This window comes from Thermobia domestica, chromosome 8 (genome assembly GCF_964235325.1).
Source record: "Thermobia domestica chromosome 8, izTheDome1.hap1.1, whole genome shotgun sequence".
NCBI lineage: Eukaryota > Metazoa > Arthropoda > Insecta > Zygentoma > Lepismatidae > Thermobia > Thermobia domestica.
In genome coordinates, this window is record NC_137461.1 from 55,744,652 (window position 1) to 55,771,791 (window position 27,140).

Sequence of the window (27,140 nt, forward strand, 5' to 3'; positions counted from 1 at the left end):
CGTAAAACAATAGTTTACGGCACATCACTGATTCAAACACAAAATGGGAACTTTTGCATCTCGAAATGGGAATTTATAAAATTTCATGCTGGCATCACTCACCGGAAGTGTGGTAATTTTCGTTCGTCTGCATTTTGTATTACACTACGGCGGCTGACGTGACTTTAATTTAAAATGTTTATTAAATCCTATTTATGGTTAATTTTACTAATTGTTATAATAACAATAAGTAAATGTAAAAAATTTAAAGATGGAGAGAAACCAGATTGGGCAAAGAAAGATATACGAGATTTTAACGACGCAGATTTGGAAAGACTGTATGATCAGTGGGAGGTAGGTTAATTCCTGTACATTTTGGAAACAGTTTTAATTTTCACGTTCCAATAACATTTCTTGTTGAAGTTACGGTCTTTCTCAGCAAAATGAAAAGATGCTATCCTATTGTAGGGGGTCATGAACTTGTAAAATCTACGAAAGAAATATGTTATTTCATTCCACAATAGGATTGTGTAACAAGTAATAAATCGGGATCTTACCTCACATAATGTATATAATACTGTAGAAATGTGGAATACAAAATGTGCTCTTTACCACTTAGTTCGGTAAGAGTGCACTTTGTGCAGAACATTCATAGAAACCCATATAATAATTAGCAATACGAGCAATTACACTCTAATTTTAACAAAATGGGTCGAAACTTCTTTAACCCTATTTTAATCAATTTGGGACCTCTGTTCCATTATTGGAACAATATATCAAAATGAGTTATTTGTGCTGGCGCGGTTGGGCTTTTCGTGACAAGTGATCTGATACCAGTCAATCTTCCTTTGTGGGAGTTCAATAGTGCAAGTGCCGTTTGACTAAAGTGTACAAATTTGTCACTCGAAACAGTTTTTCTGCATGAACAAAACGTTGGGCCCAAATGGGTTAATAGTGCAGAAAATGACTTGTTTTGCACAAAGTGCATTCTTGCTACTAGTACTCTATAAGGAAGGCATAATGTAGTGAAGTGTACGAAGTGATCATAGAAATGTCGCAGTTGTGCGACACGCGAGACACGTGTTTTTCCATTTCCTCGTTTATGCAAATACTCACCGTCACTGACGCACCTGTCCATACGGAAGCGCGACCACACACGGGAACTTCTTTTCGGCATTTGTTCCGAAGCTGGTCATCTACCTAATTTTCGACAAAATCCGTAATAACAGCTGCGAGTATTTGAATATCATCAATTTTAGGACCGCTTTAAAAAGTATAATAAAGTGGAGTTAGGGTAGAGTAAAGTAAGGTAGGGATAAATAAGGTAGTGTCGGGTTAGCTTAGCGTTAGGTAAGGGCTTAAGTTTAGAGTTGCCCCTCTGGTCTGAAGGTGTCCTTGGACTTTGCAAACATACAAAAAACAGTGCTTAAAGTATTAAAAATTGTTACATTTCACTTAACTTCGGTACTCCGTGGGCTACACAAAAATTTATAAGGTTTTCTTCATTATTTTTGAGCATCCGTTACACCTGTTCGCCATATTCGCCCATGCTGCTGAAACCTTCCGCGAATGTTTCCGCATCCGGCAAATAGTACTAACTTCCATACCTTTTCTCGTATTAAACATAACTCTCATGCCGAACTTACATTCCTAAACATAAAAAAAAACTTCAAATTATCATTTTTTACCTCGTTTCTCCTGTAAATTTTCCTGATTTTTATAAAAAGCGAAGGGGTAACTCTAAACTTAACCTTAGGTAAGTTTCAACCAATTTTGTTAAAGTTTACGGAGTGTAATTTTTCGTCTCTGCGTGAGGTTACCAACTGCAGCATCTTTGTACACCTGCAGCCATGTTCAGAATGCAAATGCTAGTTAATTTCCCACAATCCAACCATGCAGTAACCTTGCGCTTAGTAGTACTCTCCGCTTACCAAATATTCCATGTTTATAACCGCTTATAAAGAAAAATAAAAACTTCCGCTCTCCTTACATATTATCAAGCACACAAACAAGCATTTCTTAAATTCTCAAAATTTTGCTAGAAACGGATGACCAACTTTGGAACTTAGCCCGTATTATGTTCCACCTAATTGCGTAAGTTTCCGAAACAAAACAAAAGAAAAAAAAAGTAAGAGTGCACTTTGAGCAGAACAAGTTAATTTGTCATAGGATGAGATTAGGTTAGATTCCTATGGATGTTTTGCTCAAAGTGCACTTTTGCCGAAATAGATTATGTTGCAGTTATGACCAATTTTGCACGGAAGATTCAAATATTTATATAATAATATTTTCTATGTCATTTCTTATTCCTCTGGTTTGAATATCATGCGTTATTCCTGGTGGCATCAGCAAAGTAACCTACTAGCTGTTAGATTATCAAGATATATCCATGCTACATCTCGGTCGACGATGTGCCATTCTTTATTATGGCAGATGGCCTTTACATTGCTGTTGTGAAGTATGTTTTACCACACATATTGGCTAATCTCCCGCAGATGGCGGCTTCGGATAAGAGAGACATGAGATTGTTTTCAACGTTGTATTATTATTTACCTGTTATTATATTAGTACACCTTAGTTACAATTACTCCTGTTTCATTTACGGCAGTTACTTTTCACTGATATTCACAAATATTCCTTATTTCAGCGCAAAATTAGTACCTTCCGACTGTTAAGTGTAGCAAACTACGCACTACTCAGAGATTACTAAAACAATGAATTCTTACAATAGAGTAGAGTGCCTAAACCTCAGCACTCGATAACCCGGCAGTCCGGATAGCTTGGCCACACCCTGACAGGGCGAAAAGACACTACGCGCAGACCCGTTCAAGCAAAGAGCAGAGTGCAATGCTGAAAACATCAGGACATTACACATTTCTTTTTAGCCAGTTGTTGCAAAGTCGCCTAGTTAATTTTCATTATAGATTTTTTATGCCTTCATAATTTTCTTTCGTTTAAGGGTATTCAGGCAGTTTATTCTCTGTTGTATTAAGCAACCAATACATACAAGTAGTTGTACTTATTCATTTTTAACCCCATTCCCTACAACCCGGCATTTTCACGTACCCGGTCACCTGTCACTCCACATTAGGACAAGTTTAAAGGACTATACTGTATTACTTAAACTTTTAGAAGAGGGTGCTGCCCTTCCACCTCTGTCAAACACGTGTCTCTGGGATATTATAAATTAAAACCTATACAGAAATACTCCTTTCCTTCGTCCCATCCCATTCTATGGGGCATACTTATGTTCATGAAGAATACATTTCTTTTAGCGTAGCGTGCACCAAGTGAGGAGTTTCATGATATTTAAAGATTGACTTTAGAAGGCTCAGTATAAATACAGTCTGGACGTATGGTTTCAAAGCTATGGTACATAGGACGAACCAACTTGTGCTAGGTGACCACTTAAAACTACAAATGCTATTTAACCGAGTCAGAGCAGGAGAGCAGCAGGGTGACCCGAATGTTAACGAGAGGTGTATCCGTAGAAAGCAGGCGCGTCAGCGATGGTTGGTATTCGCATAAACGAGGATAGTAGAGAAAAATGTGACATGAAATGCATGCCTTATATGTTGCACACTTTTGCGATTCACTTTGTACACTGTCTTGGCATAGCATTTCAGTTCATCCTGTCCTTCTTTTGGAGTAGTATGTAGTAAAGAGTACACCTTCCATTTCGTATTTCTACCTTAGTGTACATGTAAGATGTGAGGTCGCGATGTATACTCGGGTAATCCTATTATGAAATCAGGTAACATATTTCTTTCGTGGATTCAACAAATTACGCCGCCCTTCTCCCTCTTCCCCTCCACACAAATGTTGCCTCATTTCAGTACATTCCGTTCAGATCATTCCTGTCTTACTAGTATCTGCTCTACATTTGTGTATTTCTCTCCATTACAGTACCATATACGTCCTAGGTTAGTTAATAAGACAATGTGTTTGAAATAATATCATATTATGCTCTGTTGCTTGTTTACCTAATATCGCATCAATCCGCGAACTCATATTTAATCTAGTCCAGAATTTAAATTTGTTTTTATCTTCAATTAGTCACCCTACACTGATGATCAAGGCTTTTTGTTACTCTCATGCTAACATTTCGTCTGATTCTGTTCATTTCTCCGTAAATTTTGTATTTCGGAACCATCATCTGTGACAGTTAATCCTACAGTTTTAATACTCACTTCTTTACTTCCTGAGAACACATTTGTGAACAGAGCTGAGTTGACAGAATGGTAGAGCGCTCACATCTGATGCCTGCAATCCGTGGTTCGATCCCAGGTTGCGTCAAGTTGATTTTGTTGTATACACACAGTTTGTGTGGGTTTTGTCAGAGTTCTTCAATTTCCTCCACTTCCTTCGTTCCACAGTTTCGTTCTTTATATCATCTGCGTCTTCTCGGTGTATAACCTGGGACGTTAAAACATTCCTTAAAAATTCCTTTTTGATCACAGTATTCACTGTTAGGAACGTGATGACTCCTGAAGAAAATTACATAAGTTGAAGATTGATATTCGTTACTTCACTCTATTCACAATATTTATTTTCTCTTCCAAATTTTGGCGGGAGCTCATGTGGTTCGGATTCCACGTTAATCAGTAGGTCCACGTCTCATATAGCCTCGCTGCTGAACGGGACGTTAAACTCAAATTCAACTCAACTCTTCCAAATTTTACACAGATTATGTTGACAACACTTACGGGACTTCCGTATATTGATGGTATGTATTGATATAATAGGGAAACCTTGTCAAACCTATATCTGCTGAAAATCCACAAAATTGATTGTAACCTTAGTTAAATTTTGAAAAATAATTTGGTTAAGAATTATTCAACTCAATTTGGTTTCCAGATGTTAATAAAGATACTCTTTTTGATTTATTTATTTATTGTGTCTAGTATTTAACTTATTATTGACCGTACTCTTTGGGTGTCCCCTAACACCTTTTTCTGCAGACTCGGGCAACTCACATGCAACGAATCTCTCTTCTTAGAATTTTCTCTTGAACTAGAATCCTCTTTTGAAAGTATTATTGCTGTGGAAAACTTATCCAGAAGATTTTTATGTAATTTTGTACTACTTTGGTGATAAATTGACTCATTCAGAGATGCTATATCAGGCATATTGAGAACGTTCCGAATATTACCTTGGAATGACGAAAAGGAAGATAGAAATCAGAATTAACGAACACATTAGAAACGCATAAAATGAAAATGCAACTATTTCAAGTCTCTTGAAACATTTTAATTTGTCTGGACACGATATTGGAGAAGTTAGGTATTACATAGATCGTCGTCTTATATTGAAACAAAATATATGTGAGACATTTTACATAAGAACAAAGAACACAAATGTGGATCTAGGGAAGGGAAGCTTGAATAGGCAATGTGATTTCATTATCTTTTTAATATATTCAAATGAGAATCTTTATTAACCGATGTGTTACACCAATCAAAATGAAACTCAAAATCACCTCTTAGGTTGGTGTGAATGAACTGTTTTGAACTGTTTTGACATCTGGTGAAAAACCTCTTCATCAACACAGCACAGGAATGGACTAAGGTCATTTGTCTTAACGTCACACACTCAGTGCACGTACAGGAAACAGGCTGGTGTATCCAGACAGTCAGGAGGTAGTTCGTGGTTGAACAGACTCGTATGAAAGTACACCACGGATATTCACTAAAATTATCCTAAATATTGGAAACTACATACATAAGACCATGTAGAAATTTCAGTTCCATACTGCCCATTTAGGAATTTTGTATCTGGAATGACTTAATCGCAAGTGATTTTTCTTTATTATTTCAAACTGGGACATTCCGCACAAGAAACCCCAAGAAATACTAATAGTACATTTGGACCAGGAATGGCAAATGAACACACTGTTCGTCTTTGCTTGGTGAGAATTCGTTTCGGTGACACGACATTGCAAAATGAGACCCGTGGTCACGGGTCATAGGATAAGCTCCTCAAAAATACTATATGAAATGTAGGGCCTAACCTTTGGAAAAGTGTTCTTGCAATTCCAGACAAGTTCGGCCGTTCCGTACAGTCGGTAAGGTGAAAAGTTCGACCCACCTGTGCTGCATGAGTTGATATCGGCTATTGGCAGATTTCCTGCATCGGTCTATCATTTGAAGTATGGCTTCCCTACGACAATCGTAAATAGTCAGGACGGTAATATGATCGTGATCAACGTCCCAAACCACCCCTATACCCACAGAAAGTGGTCCTTTTAGGATTAGGATTTAGATTTCATGGGCTGTCGGCATCTATGGCCATGGTAGTACCGTCGCGTACCAGGGATGACGTCCCTCGGCTATCACACTATCCGAGAAATGGGAAGGAAGGAAGCGGCCTGGGACCTATATGTTAGGTACCATCCCGGCATTTGATTTGCGTGGTGTGAATGAGGAAAATTAACTCAGGATGTCTGGCCTAAAAAACTTTTTACACTTTTTCACCCGAGTGTCCTCACCGGCATCGAATCCGGAACCTCTCACACCAAAGGCGAGAGCGTTAGCGATTACGTTACACGGGGCCGCAAAAGTATTTCTTTTGTTGTGATGAATGTGATCCATTATGTCTTTCTACATCGAGTTACAACCACTGTAGATCGTTATTGTCGTGAACTCCGTAAAACGCAGGCAGACTTGTCAGTGAGCATCCGTTAATGATCAGCGGACATGGTGTCCTGACATTGCACAACAATTCGTGCCCACATTTACCTCAAAGATCGCTGCAGACTCTCGGTGAGTTACAATATGAAACTCTTTCGTATCCACCGCATTCTGCTGACGTCTCTTCGTCTTGACTATAGACTGAAATAGTAATGTCGTCATTTCCTTTCCGTTACCATGGTGATCGCCATGTTTTTTTCTATACAAACGCGTGAAGCGAATGCTGTATTTTAAAGTCTAGTACAAATAAGGACAGCGGCTGTAAATTTATTATTATTATTATTATTATTTATTTGTAAGTATAAAATGTTTTAACGATTGATAGTGAGAAAGGGAACCAGATTTAGAATGAGGAAACTACGAAGAAATCAATAAAAGTCATAAGGAGAGAGTAATATCTAAGGAACTTATTTCTAAAAGCGCTACATCTTTAAGTGATAAGGTAGAAATCAAATAATTAATGTAAACGTCATTATAATATAATCCACCGTAAGTAGCAATTATACTCAATATAATCACCCTAACGTGCAGATTGACAAACTGTCGGCACAAGGAAAACTGCAAAAATTACACAATTTGAGTATATATATATATATGATGTTCATTCTGTTGGGACATTTACTTTCCTTATGTTCATTCTTGATAATGGAAGTTCACAATATTAATGTCTACAATATTATAAAAAAAAAATGGGCAAAAAAGCAAGCCTTTGGAAATGTTCAGTTCGGACCATATAGTTCACATCTTTTCTTATATTCCCTAAATAAAAATAAAATTTAAAAAAAGCATTTAGAAACAGTACAATAAGGAAATATCCAATTATGAATGGTTCAGCGGATATACTAAACAACTGTTAAACATTAATCCTGTTCATGTATGCAATGTTATTATACTTACATTAATGAATCAAAAATTTTCCAGGACTATCTAAAGTTAATATCTAAATATGTACAAAGATTAGTATAATTTTCTTCTTCTATATGTTTTTTTTTTTTTTTTTTTTTTTTTAGTTTCATTGATTAGAAATATTTAAAGAGAAACATAAATGTTTCGTTCACTCTAATGTTTGCAATTCCGAAATATTTCATCACTGTTTTCGCTTTGCATTTAGTTTCTTTAGGTATTTAGGCTACTTGTTGTATAAAAAATAAAATTGCGATCACCATGACAACCAAAAGGATGTGACGTCTCACTATTTCAGTCTATTACCTCTTCTGGCATCCCAGTCACTTCGTGGAGGGCAGGATCTTCCCTGAGGATCGACGGTGCAACGTGCATTTAAGGACTTGTTGGCATCGCAGACACCAAACTTCTTTTATCACGGAATTCAATCATCGTCTGAACGATGTCTAAAGTGTTTTGTTGCAGACTGCTACTATTTTGATTAACCAGTCATTACAGTTCTTTTTAACCTAATTGGAAATGATGCCAGACATTTCATTCACACCAGTGTAATGTGTTAAGTCATTTTGTAAGGTGAACTTCTTCCTCAGAATTTAGAAAGAGGTTTGAGAGCATAAATCAAAATCGTCAACATTTAGTTACTATCCAGAAATTCATTACCACAATTGAAGAATGATTCCCGTCAATTCAACGAACAAAAGAAGAAGCATTCAGGTATATCATAGTTGCTGTGCTTAGTACTACTTCATAATAAATTGACGGAGATTTAGTATATACTATAAACTAAATCTCTGTCGTATATTTTGAATAATAGTTTGGCAAGCTAAAAAAAATATGTTATGGTCGAGTATAATTAACGTGTAACATAATTTAATTAACAATATCTTTATGAAATATCTCTTAAAAAGAAGCAAAATTTCTGTGAACTAAGACAAAATTACGTAAATCTGCATAAAAATCTTCTACAGAAGTTCTTCAGAACTATAACTTTTTTTTCCAAAAGAAGAGGATTGAAGTGCAATAGTTTACATCATCGTATTAACAAAATAAGCAAGAGGAACGCGAATCTGTAGAGAAAGATATCAGACAACACCGAAACAGTAAAATTAATAGTATTAAATATTAGACACAGAAAATAAAAGAGTACGTTTACAAATTATTCACAGAATAAAATTATCACCACTGATCATGAAAGTTGTGATTAACAGTTCCCGGCAATTAAATAAATTTACGTGTTCCAATGTTTAATGTTAGTGATCATGCGTCAATTTATTTCCTTCAGTAGAGACTTGTAGTACAGTTGGTATAATAGGTAGGGCTAATTGTCTATCTTATATAGTACAAGTGCGTCAGTGGGATTAACTTCAGAAATAATAATTAATAACTAATCATCTTACAGGAAGATGAAGAGCCACTGGAAGAGGATGAGTTACCTGAACATTTAAGACCTCAGCCCAAACTGGATCTAAGTCAGGTAAATTACTAATTTACGCACTACCATACGTAACTTACACTCATGTCCAAAATTATTGTCGCATGTCTATAAATATGTTGTAGAAATATAATTTGATAACGAATTGGCTCGGTATTTCTTATGATGATAGTATATGTATAATCGGCAAAGACATGTATATGGTAAATTTCATGTCAATAGAGCAGTAAATAAGAACAATAAAACGAAAATAAAATTTTCTTGCCCATTTAGCCATATTTTGTTTTACTCATTCTAATTTTCGTATTTACAATTCTTTTCCTATGAAATTTACCACAAATATACATTTCTCGATATTATACATATAGTGTCAGCATTAAAAGTACCCTGCAAAATCATTATCAAATTTTATTCTTACAAGAAGACAGTTATAGATATGCGACAATCATTTCGGACATGAGTGTACCAGATTGTCAAATTTCATGAATGCGAACCGCTTGCTGGTTCATACACATAAAACCAAACATTTTCGTGATGAAGGTTTTCAGTTTTAATTGTGGTAATGAGTATTGGATAATCAAGATTCATTAGTTTGTTATGGAAGATGGGATTGTATTGAGTAAGGAAGTTCGGAATATAGGATTATTCAGTAGTGTTTTATTTTTTTAAATGTGATTTTTTTCGCATGATTGAATTGTTTGCGAATAAAGTAGAGTGAGGATCAATTGCCATTTAATACTGATGAGAAACTCGTGAGCTGATTGTTCAGGAAGAATGTGACGTAACAGATATGGATATTCAAATGGCCAAAATATAGGGTATAGAACGTTTGTTGTGGTGAAGAAGTGAATTCTTGAATAGAGGCTTCTTCTACTGTTAGTAGACCTAATCCTCTTCAAAAGATAGCCCACACCAACAAAACCATTTCCAAATCGTAAATTTTAGATGATTCAACAAATACAGCTCTAAAAATATCTGATTCCGGATTTTCTATTATGTACGGCCTGCCAAAGATGCATAAAGCAGAAGTTCCTATTAGGTGTACTGTATCAGGTCAACGCCATCCTATTTTAAGTGTATGAATGTTCCACTTACTTATTGCGTAAAAACATAGTTTCGAGGTTAAATAACAAATATGTAATTTAGTCAATATAAATAATATAACATTAAAATAGTAATCAAGTTGAAGGTTTGGCTATGGGAAACGCCTTCCCACCATTGTTAGCTAATCTAGTACTTCATATGGTTGAAAGTAGAGTTTTGAAAGAACAGATACTTGATACAGTTCGATATTATAGATACGTTGATGATGTGCTTTTCTTGTACAAGGACGATTCACAACTGGAATACTTAATAAAAGAATTGGACAATATTCCGCAATTTGAGATTCACTGTTGAGAAAGAGAAGGACGGTAGTCTTACGTATTTAGACCGTAATATAAGAAGGTATAACGATAAATTCATTACCAGTGCCCCCCACAAACCTACAGCCAGTACGCAGTACGTACGTTATAAATCTGCACATTCACCAGGTACCAAAATTTAGAAGAATTTCTTTTTGCGTGCCATATGTCTTACTTCCTTAAAAACAGATTTACAGACAGGGATTGAATACCTGATGAAGCCGAATAGTTTGGGTGGGTACCCAGCTTCATTATTAAATAATTGGTATTATCGTTAAAAGGAAATTAAGTTCCAATAAACCTAAAACCGATATGGAAGGTAAAAAAAATGGGTTGGATTGCCTATTTTTTTCTAGATTGACAACTACATTAAATAGGATTTGTACACAGTACGGTTTTTGTACAGCATTAAAACCCCCGAAAGCTTTGGAAAAGAACATTACCCAGTTTAAGAGTTATTACATGGATCCCAATGAAAAATCGGGTATTTATGAAATAAAATGCAGTTGCCAAGAGAGTTACATAGGCAACACGAAAAGAAATCTAGAAGTCCGAGTAATGGAACATTAAAGATTTAGAGATTAGAGATTTAAAAGCAGAAAATCCGGTTTCGGGTTTATCGAAACATTTAAAGGAAACACAACACGGGGTATTAGATTCAAAAATTTTACTTGGAGCTAGAAATGAAGTAGGGAGACTGATTTTTGAAAATTTATTTATTCATTTAAAAAAACCAAAATTAAATTTAGACAAGAGAAAGTTGAGTAACGAATGGGAGGCGGTAATTACAAAATTTTCACAACATTTGCATGACAATAAATATAATAACAGAAGTTGGCGACCTTCTAACAAAAAAGGAGCACAAATTGACTCCGCCGTATTTTAGTTTGCATCAACCTCATCTGGAGATAAATGACGTACTTGACAACGTGTTTCAGTACAACACAGTTTCTTCCTTGGTAAGTCCGTTCCATTTTTATTCCTTGATGTTTCTGTTCTTTTTCTTCCTGTTTTTATCCTCCATGACCAAGATTCCAGGGGAGAGTCGAAAGCTTGGAAGTTTAAAGAAAATTCAGGAATTACAGAAATCTGTAATTAGAATCAAATTATACTATATAGAAAAAAAAAATTGTATATTTACACCACTGTTCTTACAAAAACCTATGTGAAGACTTGCATAGAGAAAGTCTGAAACCTATGCCCTGACGAAAAGTTCCCGTGGAAAGCACTTGAAATATACGCTTGAAAAACACATGAAAGGAACATTATTGAAGTTAATTTCAGTTATTATTATATATTTCTTCTCTTGGTTTAAAGCAGTAAAAGTTCAATTTGTACCGATGTAACTTTCCTCAAGAGCCGCCACTTCTTATTATATAGAAAAACATTGTCAGCCGTCCTCCGTTCTTAGGTCCTGACTATGACACTGTCAGAGGCAAATGAGATCCAGTCGTGAATAGAATTCAGTCGCAAAATACTATTTACTCATCACGAAGATTTCTAATGTTCGTAGTTAGTGTTTGATATAACTAAAATTTAGTTTTCACCCTGAAACAGTGTATTTTAGAAATTTAACTGCACACTCTCCATTTATTATAAATATATATTGCGCTGAGTGAATGCAATAACTTATAAGCAACAAGGGAAATATCAAGTATTAGGGAGCACGTTGGCTCAGTAAGAAAGTGCTCATCTCAAGTGTAAGTGGTTCCCACTTCGATCCTAGACCATATGAGTTTGTGATGGACAACATCGTGTGCGTAGGTTTTTTTCAGGGTTCTCCCGTTTCCCTCCACATTCTCATTTCACCAATTATTTCACAATCATTCATTAATCATCAGTCTCCTTTAGCCTAACAGTGAAACTTTAAACTAAAAAATTCATTTTATTCCCTTCGCATTCAGACTCAGAGACAACCAGGACTCAATTTCCATATTGCGTGAGGAAACCAGTGACTTAACAAAAAAAAACTTTTAAATAAGTTTATAGTTTTAAGTTAAGAAATTTTATTTTACAATTAGTACACGCTGTTGCTTAAATAAATACGTAAATGTTTTGCAGATAGATATGACCAATCCTGAAAATATTCTGAAGCTTTCAAAAAAAGGGAAGACGTTAATGTCGTTCGTACATGTGGCTGGCAATCCAGGAAGGGATGAAACAGAAAAATTGACCAAACGCTGGCAAAGTAGTTTATGGAATAATCATATACAAGCTGAAAGGTAATTGTGTCAATGTATTTGTTTGTTTATGTTTTTTCTTTGTCTGTATGTAAATTGATCGTGTTGTGTACAGTTTTACAAAAACATAATCGCACCCTAAATTGTTTCATTTCCCATTAAAATCCATTATCTGTAGTTTGCTATCACTTTAGGAGAAAACTTGTAGTAATCTTTCAACGCCTATTGATGCCAACTGCTGCGTCGGGGCTTTAAACCTTAGTAGCTCAGCCCCTAACTAAGGTAGGAAGATGATTTGTGTACATGTATTCCTGAAGGATGCAGCTATACGCCGGTGTAAATGTTATGTATGTAGGGGGTACCACAGCGGGGAGAGGAGGGTAAAGGTTTTTATTTTTTATTTATCTTATTTTTTGAGGGAGTCACAGTCGTAAAAAATAGTATGTGAAGCAATGAAGTAGGCCACTACATGGTAATATCCTGTATTTGTACATCTTGCGTATATGGGGAGAGTAGGAAAGGAGCAAAGTTGGCCAATTTTTGAAGTTTCAGTTTTTTGGCGGAAATTAATGTATTTTTATGACAAACATCATTAGCTCAGTCTCTACTTAAGCTAGAAAGATGATTTGGTACCAATGCCTCCTGAGGAATGAAGCTTTCCGCCAGTATGCATTTTATGTATGCCGAGGGGGGGAGGGTGAAGTTCGTTTTTTTCATCAGATTTGGGGGCTATTGGAGAGCCATTCTGGTACACCCATAAAAATTGGTATGTAAAGCCATGAAGTAGTCCCCTACATAACAATAAGCTGTATGTGTACTTGTTGCTTATAGGGGGTGGCGTGCAAATTTGAACCCGCAAAGTCAATTTTTTTTATATTTTTTGTGTTTCTTATTATTATACGATTATGGCGGGAACTGCACGAATGTTACCTGTTGGAATATGTGATCTATAGGCTTTCCAACGGTGTATGAATCATGACTGTAGTTAATTAGGGGGTCACCAGAGCCCCCAACGTGAGAGTCTGTGATTTTGTTAAAATCCCTGGTGGGCGTCTGAAGGTTAAACATATATCATTCTATTTTTCTACCTTGTATTTCACGATGGCATAGGTATAAATACAATAAATAATAAGATCTAGCACATTTACGAGCTTACAAGTTCATATTGTTGAAAATAGAATTCTGTTTTGTGTTTTTATCATTTAGAATGTCCATCCGCATCTACACTAACGTCATATTACAGCAAACGACAATACAGTGGTAAAATGATTGTCGAATTATTTCAAATAAAAGTCTGATAGCTCGCCAAAAACTTCCTACAAATTTCGTGCTGTAATATTGAGCGTCCTAAACTTCATTCCCACTGATCGTCGTATATTAAAATATGTCTTCTAGTTATAGTCTCGAAAAGCAAATAAAGTAAAATAAAGTCAAACAACAATGTGAACATGAAATTAATGGTTATTTTGTGATTTACTTTAGAGTTTAAATATTAGAAAAGGAAATGAAAATTCCAGTTTCAATAGCTGTGTCTAATTGCTTAGGTATGTCGAATGTATTAATACTCTATGTATCAGAAAAAAAATTAACATGTTTATTTTACTGAATGATATATCTGTAGAAACGTTGCGTCGTTTAGAAGTAAGGACTTCGATTTATTATTATTTGCGACGGTGGCTCAGTGGTAGAGCGTTCATGAGCGAGCATGGGGTCCTTGGTTCGATTCTAGCTCGTGCCAAGTGAGCTTTGTAGTGGGCAAACACCGTGTGCGTGGATTTTCTCTTGGTTCTCCCGTTTCCTCCCACTTCTTTCATTTCTTATCATCATCGTCTCCGTTAGCCTAACCGGCATAACCATGGGACATAAAACTTAAAGATTTCATTTCATTCTGTTATTATTATTATTATTATTATTATTATTATTATTATTATTATTATTATTATTATTATTATTATTATTATTTATTATTATTCTGTCATCTTATTGACACTTTCAGCCACTGAAAATTAACAGTACAATTTGTAAGGGTCCCTAACGTGGAAACTTTAAGATGTAAGTAATACAACTAAGCTTATACTACCAATGCAAATTATCTCAGCGTTAAGTTTTCGGGAGCCGCCCCTGCTCTCTTTTTCAGTCACGTATATGTGCAAAGAACACTGAAATCAAACTGTCCTAATTATTCGTACATAATTAAGCGAATATAAACAGTAAATAATGGTATTGCAATTAGTTGGACAGCTAGGAAACTTTCTTAGTATTCATATGTATCGAAAATATTACGAAAACATGATAAACATAACTGAAACTAGAAGTACATCCCGTACGTTGAGCGACCGAGGAAGAGAACAGGAGTGCTTCGTGAAAATTTACCGTTGGTATAAATACATTTGCACTGTCAGTTTCTTTGTATCGTTTAGTTGAGAAAAATGTGCCAGACGGTCGTTTTACTATTCTGTCTAAGGGTTATTACTATTTCACTAAGTGTAAGAAGTATTTCACGCTTTGTTGTTCTCCGTAAATGACCTGTCAGCCAGTGATACCACAATACTTAAGATGTTGGTAAATGCGTTTGTTTCATGCAACAACTATGCCACAAAACATTTTGCAGTCTAAAGATACTACCCTGCTTGCTGGTCGAGAGACTGGGTTGTGCGGGCAATTCATATGTGCTTTCTGTCTTTGTTTCTTACTCGTAACTGTGTAGTCTTGAAGTGGTCAGTACTTGACCAGTTTATTTATTTAAGATGTTCCTTATGTAGCCAGAAGGTCATTCTACACTAGAAACATTAACAGTAAAGAAAGAATCTTTTTAAGGAGGTCGGACATGATCTATATATTGAAGTTACCATCCCGGCATTCGTCTGCTAGGAGTGAGGAAATCTACAAAAACTCGTCAGAATGGCAAGCGATGACGAAAACAATATAAGCGTCGCTACCGTGTAAGAGAACTCTGCAAACAATTCATACTCCAACATCTTGTGTGCACTTTTCGAAGGTACTTTAAATCAGACTTCAAAAAGCGCCCGTCACTATGCCATTGGCATCATAATATTTTGTGGCTTTCTTTCTTTCTTTCTTTCTCTCTCTCTCTCTCTCTCTCTCTCTCTCTCTCTCTCTCTCGCTCGCTCGCTCTCGTTCTTATACATCCATATTTGTTACTGCAATATGAAACATATTCTTCCTGCAAACAATACCTACTAAAATGGAAACTCGTTAATACAATACTAAGAGAGATTTTAATACAGTAGTAATCTTTTGTACAGAGATAGTATAATTATACTAATTGCCTTTGTATCTAGACGTCGGAAATACAAGGTGATAAAGTTCTAAAGTTGCTATTAAAATACAATCTCTAAGGTATGAAAACAACTAAAATCCTATATATTATTATATCTATGAAAGATATTCTGTATCTGAATACACTGTTATTGTTATTACTTATATTATGATTTGTTCGAATAATAATAAGAATGAAACTGTAATGTACAGTAATCTGTCGTGAGATTTCAGTGATCCACACAAATCTAGCGATTTTAAAAGTTAAGTTTCATGCCCTGGCTAAAGCATGTTTGTAATGTTCTTCACAGTTTGAGATTCCAAGTTTCTATTATTTGCATGGTAATGTTAGAAATAAAACAATATTTTTCTTTTTCTTTCTCTTGATAAATAAATGTGATACTTGAGCGTGAGATTCATGCAATTTGTGGAAGTCTAGTGAAGTTCATGAAAAACTGCTCCTCTTAGTACCATTTACATTTCTATCATTTAAATAATAATAATAATAATAATGCCCTTAAAGAAACAGAAATTCAAACCGAAAAAAATACACATACAGTGATGGAAATATCTCCCTTAACAGACACCATAATACGGATTGATGTTCTGTCCTAACAAAAAATATGTAATATGAGAGACATTTTTCCCCAACATTTTAGTAACTTCTTCATAACAGTTAGGAATTATTGTAAGTTAATACGTATTTAGCAGAGAAAATACTTTTACCAGTTCGATACTAAATCCGTGATAAGTGCAATAGATAGCAAACCCTTCGTCACAAAATGTCTTTGTTATAAGTAGAGACCGGATGTTTAGGCACTAAAAACCTGCAAAATAGGCAGGCAAATAGGCACTTAAAATTTAAAAAATAGGCAGTAAAATAGGCACTAAAATGTAACTCGAATACTCAATACCATTAAAAAATAATTCAAGTCATAGATAATGTTCAAAGAATATAGAAACATATTTGTTTGTTAAAGAATATCTTCTTTTACTGTATATACAAAAACGAGGCATGTTATGCATTCTACATACTGGGTGAATCTAAAAGATGTGCATATACTTCGGGAGGTGATTCGTGACATGAAAAGAAGACAAAAAGTTCTGTTGCATGTTGTCGAATTCTGCGCGGTGTTCGAGTGACAGGAGTACCAACTTGGAATCGAAAATCGAATCCTGACAATTGGAACGGGACATAAAGTAGCGCACATACTTCAGGAGATGATTCGTGACATTCAAGAGAACTTTTATCTTCTTTTCATGTCATGAATCACCTCCCGAAGTATGTGAACATCTTTGAAGTTCATCCTGTATATATATTGTAACGTACGACGAGCATGTGTTTACAAACACGTAATATAAGTAAATATGTGTGCATTATATTACATAAATTATATATTTTCCCAATGAAGGCTTATTTTGAAGAAAATGCATAGAATAGGCAATATTAGGCACTAAAGGAATTATTTAGGCAGTAAAGGTCGAAATAGGCAAAATAGGCAAAATAAAATTCGCTTAAATCGAAACTATAACGTCCCATATAAACTTTAAAACGTTGTTTTTGATCATATCTTTAATATTAAAGAATAGGCATTTTGCCTAACATCCGGTCTCTAGTTATAAGTCAGTGATCTGGGGCATAACCATACAGAAAAATTGTGAGTTGAACTTTAAATTCTTCGTATCTCTGTTTGCAATAATTTGCTTTCTAATGGAAATTCAAGAAAACCTTCAATGAGTAAAAACAATTGTGGAGCCAGTAATATGGTCGAGATTTCTATGTGTAACTTCTTCTCTTTGCTGACAAAAATGTATTCCTCTTTCCCTTGAGCTTGCATCTTTTCATGCAAACGTTCGTTTTACGATAAAATATCAACAAGGAATATTTATCCTCAGTCTGTTTCGAAAGTGCCACCAATAATCGAACAGTGCGTATAGTATTCAATATTAGCCACAAATTTACATTACTCACAGCTCATGCAGTGTATAGTAAATATACTACTTATAAATGTAACCTCCCTCTAATGGACACTTCTCATTTACAGACAAATAATCATGTCACATCGGTGTCCGTTATTCATAGTTTCACTGTACTGCGAAATATACAGGTTGTCTCAGGAGATAGAGGCAGTACTTTGGGAAATGGTAGTATGAGTGATTCTAAGAAAAGCATATGAACATGGGTCCTAATCTCGACGGTTAGAGAGCTACAGATTGTGAGCTATTTTTGACATTATATTGCGTGTTGCTCACCCTGTATTTTTTTTTTTCTTTCTTCTACAGAAGTGAGACATAGCGGATTGGGAAGGTAATGGAATGTCCTTTTCAAACGTATGCAACATATGGCAGTGTTGTCTTTGGAATGGAAGCTATTGAGGGAAATTTGGGTCAATTAAGGTTATTTAAAGAAATTGGATTTCACTCAAATATCCCTCAATAACTTCTCTTCCAAAGACAACCCTCCCACATATTGCATACCGTTGGATACGCTAACTATACAGTTTAACATGTGGGTCAATCCAAATGAAATTGACCAATGATGGTTGCTGACAAAATTTAGTTTCTGATTAATTTTGTACCTAAGTTTGTATCATATTCTGGGAGTTGAAAACGGGTATTCATTTATTTTTTAGCCGCGCAGGTTTTGTCGTAGCGGCCATTTTGTATAGGCGCCTGAGCGTATTTTGAACTTTTCAGAGGATTCCGTTAAACGCTGTAACTTTTTAGGTTTTAAAGATAATGATTTCTCACCAAAACCATATGAAAGATAATGGAATGGACAACATTCTGTGTTCTGTGAACATTGAGACGTACTTTAGAACGCCGGGGAAAAAAGCTCTGAACATTGCTGTTGGAAACCTAAAAATGTCCGTTTTGGAATGTACATTTTGAAAAGAAATAAATGAAACTCACCTTCAACTTTTTGTCTACATAGAGACTAGATAATAGACAACGTCCCAAACAAGTTTCAGATCTGAGAACCATATACTTGATTTTTTGGAAATTTTTAAACATTGCGAATTTTCGAAAATAGTGCATTTTCAGCATCAAATATCTCAGGAAGGACGCGAGTGAAAAATCTGAAATTTGCACAGAATACACGATAGTTTTGCTGTAACAAGTGGGTGAAATTGCATCACTGAGATTTGAGTGGTTTCTGAGTTATAAGTTTTTACTTTACTGGGACTTAATATCATGAGGCGTGGATATAAACTTTGTAGCGAAAGTCAAAATAACAGGACAGTAATGTTAGGTTGGTAAAATGTGCACAATTTATGAATCATATCTTGTACAAGAAAAGGAAACGCGTCTGTTATTTCTTTTCTGCCTATAGCGCTGCTGTTAAGTGCTGTTGCAACAGTTGACTAATTTGTGTAGAGGGTTTGACACTGATGTTAAAAATACGACCTGTAAGAATTGTAAATTCTGTGGGTGTGAGTTTCCGGAGAACCTTAGTGGTTGGCACCCACACCTTGTTATTCGTAGTTAGTTTAAAAGAGGTTCTTGGGCCATGGGATGGAAAAAAGTGAACAAAAAGATCGTCCTGATTAATGTCTTCAATTCTCCCAATCCACCATTTCTCGTCGTAAATACAGACTACGTTATCATTAGGTACAAATGACAACATGCTATGTTCTGGAAGTACTGAAGCACTGCAATTAGTAAATTCATTTGGTTGTGACAATTCATAACATCTGATTTGTGTTTGCGTCAGAGGTACAAATCTATGATATGATCTGGTATTGATAATTCTTTTACAAGTATCAAATCTCGAATTTCTTACTGTTTGACTGCACTTCTTCTGATGAAACATAGATAAATTGTGTGCCTGAGATACTATCAACACAAACCTCTACTCAGTTCAGCTGTTAAAATTTCGAATTTCACATCATTGCAACAACTTATAACTCAGAAACTAAAGTCTCAGTGATGCAAATTTACCCACGTGTTACTGCACAACTGTAGTCTTATTTGGTGCAAATTTGGGATTTTTCACACGTCCTTCGTGAGATATTTGATGGTGAAAATACATGATTTTCGAAAATTCGCAATGTTTAAAAGTTTCCAAAAAAATCAAGTATATGGTTCTCAAATTTGAAACTTGTTTAGAATTTTGTCTATTATCTAGTCTCTATGTAGACAAAAAATTGAAGGTAAGTCTCGTTTATATCGTTTCAAAATACACATTCCAAAACTTTTTTTTTTTTTTAAGGTTTCCAACATCAATGTTCAGAACTTTTCCCCCGACGTTCTAAAGTACGTCTTAATGTCCACAGAACACAGAATGTTGTCCATTCCATTATCTTTCATATGGTTTTGGTGTGAACTCATTATCTTTAAAACCTAAAATGTTTCAGCGTTTAACGGAATCCTCTAAAAAGTGCAAAATACGGACACGCGCCTATACAAAATAGCCGCTACAAACAAACCTGTGCTGCTAGAAAAATAAATGAATACCCGTTTACAACTCCCTGAATGTGGTACAATCTTAGGTTTAAAAAAAAAAAAAAAATTGTCAGCAACCTTTGACCTGGAAATTGGTCGATTTCGTTTGGATTGCCCCATGTGTGAGGGCTGTAGTGCAGTGTAGTTAAGTGTTGTATAGAGTTGATTTATTTATCTCGCTGTGTTGTAACAAGTGTGGTGAAGGAAATTATAGTAAAACTTCTTAAAAGTGTAAAGCGGCGTCTTGATTTTTCTGTTGTAAAGCGTGTAAACCGCAGCATTTACAAGCAATTCTAATATGAGAAATATTGGACTCATCAATGATTCTTATATGTTTAAACCCAAATTAGTAAAATAATTAATAGCTTTGATCTTGTGTTGGTGGTAAATTTCTCTTGTAATATTTTCTATTATTTGATTACAGGTACCTGATAGACGATGATCGAGCTATTTTTCTTTTCAAAGACGGCTCCCAGGCATGGGAAGCAAAAGATTTCTTGATTGAACAAGAAGAATTAAAAGAAGTTGTTATAGAGAGTAAAAGCTATCCAGGAAAACATTATCAGGTATATTTTCTTCTGGTTTGAGCACAATAAATTTTACATTACTGTTGTATTGACGCAACACATTTAATTAAGCTGAAGTGAAAGTAAAATATTTAACTGAACTAATCTAGGATTAACGTGAAGTAAAAAAGGTGCATAATTTCGGAAGCGTAGCAGTTAATAAAACATAAAGTTAGCAGGTAATAGAAAATAGATGAATGGCGGGAAATAAGTGCCACTAGTTTATATAAAGCCCTTTGTTGCTGTTTATACAGATGAAATTAGGAGGAAGCAGAATATTGCCTCTTGTACTAAAGTACTTCATTATCAATAAGGGAAGGGTTCTTTAACGTCATCACTTGCTCGTACCTCCGAATAAGTTTGTAGGTTAGGTCTGAGCATACAGTTGCCGAAAGAATCTGCTGACATCTAAAAATTAAGTGTTGTCAACTAGTTGTGAATATATGTTAGAAAGATTGTAACGCATGTTTTGTATGTCTTCGTGTGTTTCGAATGATAGGCAATATCATGGCAAAAGCAGCGTATTCAAGTTTCCTATGGAAAGGATGTCATGATATATTGACTACTAGTGTGATCATTTTTGATTTTCCCAAATACCCTACAGAGCTCTTTTATGATTATATGGTTAATGTACACATCTTTGGCGCAGGAGATTCAAACTGGACTCTCAGTGGGAATTGATGTGGTTCGGATCCCACATCAACCTGGGTTCACGTCTCATATAATCTAAGTGCCCAAAGGAACATAAACTTTAGGCCAGACTACCAACCCATTTACTGTACAAAGCATAAACATTAATGTTAAAGTGTGGTACCAAATTAAAATGTGGTAAAGAAATAAGTATAATTCCTCCTTCAACATCCTTCCACGGTTGATACTTCATATTGTTATCTTGCACTTCAGAGAAATACGCTATGCGATAAGTACATGTAGGCCCAACTGTGAACTTAACACATTGGCTGCCAGACATATACACTGTCTGTAATTTGTGTATCAATTTTATGCACATCGTATGCCAGGGAAGTCACCGTGTGTATCAATTTGATACACATGGCAGCCAATGTGTTAAACTGGAATTGAGTTCATGAAATTAACATTTAATAATTCCCTGCACTCCAAAGTGTTGTGCGTACAGTAAAGGCATGCTAGTATTATTCAGCCATGAATTGATTCATAAGTAAACATAACTATTATATTGAATTGCAAGAAAAGAAAACGAGAAAAATAAAGCTATTAAGATATTCTGGTTGCTCGTCCTCTTCAAGATTTCTTACTCATAAAAGCAGTGTTATTATTTTAACTGTAAGGCATATAAAATTCTCCAAACCTTATTCAATACTTCTGACATTTCATATACCCCTTTCTGGAAGAGGCATCGATTAAAAAGTGATCTTGTATGAACTACATGTAAATCTCTGATTGCTACTTGAATTAAACTTTTCGAGCCACCCTGGAGATCAATAGCCAACTTAACAAGACTTTTCAAAGTAAAATGAGTAGCCACTAGTCATACATTTTAAAAATATGACTGAACATATGAAAAGAAATAGTCAAGAGTTTAGTTTCTATAAAATCAAGACTCTGTAGCAAAATAAATCTCAAAATAACAGCTTAAGGATCTAAACTCTTAATTTCAAAATCTCAAAATAATTGGAATCCTACGTATCTAAGAGAAAATGACAATGTTACATCTACTAATACTGAATAATATATTGTTTCTTCACATCTCAACACAATTCAGGTAAAAGTATTTTAAATATTAGTTGATTTACTAATGTTTAAATGGGAATGTAAGTTCTCTTTTTTCGAAGTACTTTTCTTTTTATTTTGGAGATATAGGGTTATGACAAGACAGATGAATAGAAAGTCATTACGAAAAAAAAAAAAACTAAATTGACTATCGATTCCAGAGATCAAGTAACTATCTTGATTTTTACTTTTAATTTCATTTACTCATAATCGCCGTCTCCTTTAGCCTAACCGGCATAACCGTGGGACGTAAAACTTAAAGATTTCATTTTTTAATTTAATTTAGTATTATTACTCGTTTTCGAGATAGTTTTACAGGCGTGATATTTAAAATTGCAGAATAAATCGGAGGTAATGATCTGAATTTAAAGCTCGTATGTCGATAGCTCTTACTGTTGATAAAATACAGGGTATTACAAGCATGCAGGACGGAAACAGATTATATATATATATATATATATATATATATATATATATATATATATATATATATATATATATATATATAGTGGGCCATTTATCTCCATACGCTCTTGTAACTTAAAATGATTAAAACACAGAAGACTCCAATTTCGTACCATGCAAAATATCGACAGAAGGACATTGACATGCTCTACAATACAGTTGGGATAACAATGTTGCCAACTCAACATGAGGTTATTACATTTTGTTGGAAGTTTTGTTACTAATATGTATGTACATTAAATATTTTACATTGCCATTATACACCTTAATTTCAAGTTAATGACCTATTTTAAATGTTGGTGATAACACAATTTGCGATTTAATGGGCTCCTGATTTTACGGACACTCTTTTGTCCCATTTAATCATTTAAATGGAGGGTTTATTGAGAAAAGAAACTTCAATTGCATGTAAATGAAAATGTCCTAGCTCTGTCTCCTTGAAGTAACATTTTGCTTCTTTATCTATGTAAATAAAAATGAATGTAACGGTGTTTGCTTGCTAACTGCTCCTACACCGCTGTAACGATTTTGGTTATTTTTGTTGTATAGATAGATCCTGGTCTAATTTAGGTTTTTAGCACATCTTCCGCAAGGGGGCGGAAGTGTGACATGTAAAAATAATCGAAAACGACTTATATTAATGTCCAGTTCTTAGTTTCCGTGTCGCTGAGATAAATAGTGGCAATCCCAACATATAAAATTGTTCGAACAATGAGAACATTATGTATTATTAGAACTTTTTAAAATATATGTATATATAAAATAAAATATTCTTCTTTCTTTCGCAGGCCTCACAAGGAGAGAAAGAAAGCAGCAGCGCTACGAAAGAAGAGTTGTAGCGTTTATTGTTGTAGATGTGTATAAGAACAAAATACAGAGACTATTTTTATATTTTTCTAATGATGGGGTGCGTTGTATGTGTATAAATGAATTTATTATGTTTGCTATTGATATAATGCGGAGAATCTCTTGATGTGTACCAGTATTTGATTGTATATTGAAACTAGTCTACTTTTTTCTTATGAAGACAGTTGTAGAAAGTGTGAATGAAATCATGTAGTATCCAATGCTTTCCTTGTTCTTCCAAATAGTTAATAAGTAGAAAATATTTTTTCAAACATCAAAAGCCACTTCCGTATTTCCTATCATGTAGGAGTTTAAAATTTTGAAGAGAAAAAAAAAATACTGAAATAAGTTAATGTATGAACTTTTAGATCACGGTAATATACTTCGACAATATCGGCCCAGGTGAGTCATAGGTCCAAAAAATACTTCTACAGGAGAAAAAAACTTCAGTAGTATGGCTACTGCTCGTCGATTCATGATACCAATTTCTGTGCAAAACATGGGAACGGCGCTTCCCACGGCGAAAGGAAAGCGGGAAGCCAGCACCCTTGATTGTGATGCAAATTGGTGGAGTTGCCACTTACACTTCGCTGGGTACAAGAGACATGCGGCAGTCTGAGTAAAAACAGGTTGTTATGATATCTTCACTTTCTCAGAGATTTGCGATTGGGCTGCAGCGCTACAATATCGTCTAGTACTGTGAATGACTAAGCGATATGTACAAATGAGGCAAGACGAGAGACGCCACTGCTGTTCTGTTTGCAAAACTCCTATGCTTTTTTTAACTCCTATATCTAAAAATGTGTTCAATTCTAGACCAACACCCAAGAGGTAATTGCCAACAAAAGGAAAAATAGATGACAGAATTTTTTTTGATCATTCTGATATATTCTTAAATCATTTGCAGCAATATGCTTATTATATATTGGGCATCTACAAAACGTTTACCAGTTTTTGGTGTCCAGATAGAAGTTTGAACAGCACAAACTAACTTACCTAGAACTGTGCATAGTTTCCGCAGTCGGCGATCTTTTGCCGAATTGGTAAAGAACTGTTAGAAAGCAGTGTTCACAGTCTTCATGTCATCAGGGTTTATATATATATATATATATATATATATATATATATATATATATATATATATATATATATATATATATATATATATATATATATATATAATTTATTTTAAGAATAGGACGTGTCACGTTAATATCAAAGTCGAAAGTCTTAATATTTGGTGTGTGATGACAGCAGCACGTAGCTTGGCATTATCTTGATAAATGGTGATATCTTGCCGTTTCACGAGGCTTGACATCTATTGCAATCCTGCTCACAGATTGCCCAGCTATTCATAGTAGATGGTAGCATTAATGATTTGATTAAGGTTAAGGATATACCAGTGAATTATTTTCTTTAACACCTCACTATACACTTTAACAACACTGTGGGATAAAGCTCTGATTTAGACGTCAATGGTGATGGTTCAGAAGTTAGACTTACAGTTCTCCGACACTTCACGTTCCGGTACATAATCCACTTGTCGTCGCTTGTGAATATATATAGCAAAATCTGGTCATTTTCGAACCGGAGAAGCAAAGAAACAGAAGTCATCATCCGCCATTCCGTTAATATGCACTCAACTGATGTGGAGCCAACGATAGAACATTGTAGTGAAACATATTTGGCGCTTTGAGACGTATTTACCGATGTACCTGGAAAGTGTCAGCTCCTGAGTTTGTTTCTTATAACTTGGACAAGATCCTACTCGGAAAATATTTCTGAGCGATTAGACCGTGGTGGTTCTCCACAGCTTTTGTCTTCCTGGATTTTGGAAATCAGCTGCGACATGTTCTATCGTCAAGTAAATAGTATCAGATGTATTCCTTATTGGTCTCCATTTCCCTTACATTTACTGTGTGTTGCTGTTTTAAATGATGATGGTACTCTGCTAAATGATGACTTGGCAAAATCAGTAAAAATTTCACATGTATCTTAAGCATAACCCTTTCGTACCTTGAAACCAATAAGCCATGAGCACTCACACAAATTATATATGAAGGGTACAAGGGTTTAAGCACGCTGTCACATTTCGTATATTTTTCAGGAGAGCGGTTTTAAAGCATGGACAAGCGGGTTCTTCCTTATATGGGATTTCTTTAATCGTTTAGAAAATCGGATCAAGCTGTTACTTTCGCAGTGTTATTATACTATTGGTAAGATGCCGCTTTTAACTGTCTGAAGGAACAAATATCTCAAAATCGTGTAATTTGGACTTAGTGTGTTTTCCCTTCTACCCTTCATATACATATTAGGAGCAAAAAATTACTGCAAGTTGTTTTTTTCTCTAGTTCTTCCCTTCACAATCTGATAAAGCGTTACAATAATCTACAATTAAAACTTTGTATTACTATTTTCTTTTGTTACGATTTGGGGACATAGTTGTAAGATAGATAAAATGCTTTTGAAATAAAGACATAATAAAAGATCTCAGGACTACAAGGCAAGTATTGATTTTTCTTCTAATGTAGTATGTACTCCTCTCCTCCTGACTCCAAATTGGAAGCAACTGCCCGTAAAGGATTGTAAGATATTACGTTGTATGCTTTGTTTCTTGCAGCAATCTAATGTCGGAAATCAAATTGAATACGAATAACTAGCAAAATTCATTAGTAACATGAGGATTATCTCAGAATCTTAACTTCTCTGATCACATTCATTTCTAAGATATTGCATATAGTAAAATTTCAGAAAAATGTGAATAGCTGATGCATGGAACCGTGCAGTAAGTGACCTACAGTCAAGTGAGGGGAAGACAGGAGTGTAAAAGAAAGAACAGGGACTCGTCATAAAAATTACTCGACCACACGAAATTCTTGTAAAATCGCCCGCCTCCCTCCCTGCAGGCTGCTGATTAACTTGTCAAATCTCTTCAGCATGTCTTTTATACTGACTTTCCTTTTATTTTCATATATATTTCAACATTTTTTCATTTTTTTGAAAAGACCACAGTTGTCTGTAAACAAAATTATATATAATAGGAGTTTATTTGAATTGAAACTAATTCAACTATATTAAAAAGAAAGAAAAAAAAACGCAAATCGTAACCGAGCAGCGACCTTTCCTCAGGGAGTTACTGAAATTTACTTCAAGGATGGCCTTTTCTCCTTGATCTCGTTAAGTTCTATAACAGTGGCTCGCGT

At 34.9% G+C, this 27,140-nt stretch overlaps 1 protein-coding gene across 1 annotated transcript; it reads left to right on the forward strand.

Moving 5' to 3' along the window:
• boca (LDLR chaperone boca) lies at positions 1–26,444 on the forward strand. The gene is made up of 5 exons (XM_081768456.1): positions 1–333; positions 8,971–9,045; positions 12,468–12,628; positions 20,736–20,877; positions 23,880–26,444. Exons 1-5 carry the CDS (start codon positions 175–177, stop codon positions 23,928–23,930), a joined length of 588 nt encoding a protein of 195 aa, XP_081624582.1. The 5' UTR covers positions 1–174; the 3' UTR covers positions 23,931–26,444.
• Positions 26,445–27,140: the final 696 nt, after the last annotated feature.

Excerpts from the sequence above, each read along its gene's own strand:
- boca (XM_081768456.1), top strand. The coding sequence starts at position 175 with ATGTTTATTAAATCCTATTTATGGTTAATTTTACTAATTGTTATAATA. Across the intron at positions 334-8,970 it reads GACTGTATGATCAGTGGGAG|GAAGATGAAGAGCCACTGGA; the intron begins GTAGGTTAATTC and ends ATCATCTTACAG. Across the intron at positions 12,629-20,735 it reads AATCATATACAAGCTGAAAG|GTACCTGATAGACGATGATC; the intron begins GTAATTGTGTCA and ends ATTTGATTACAG.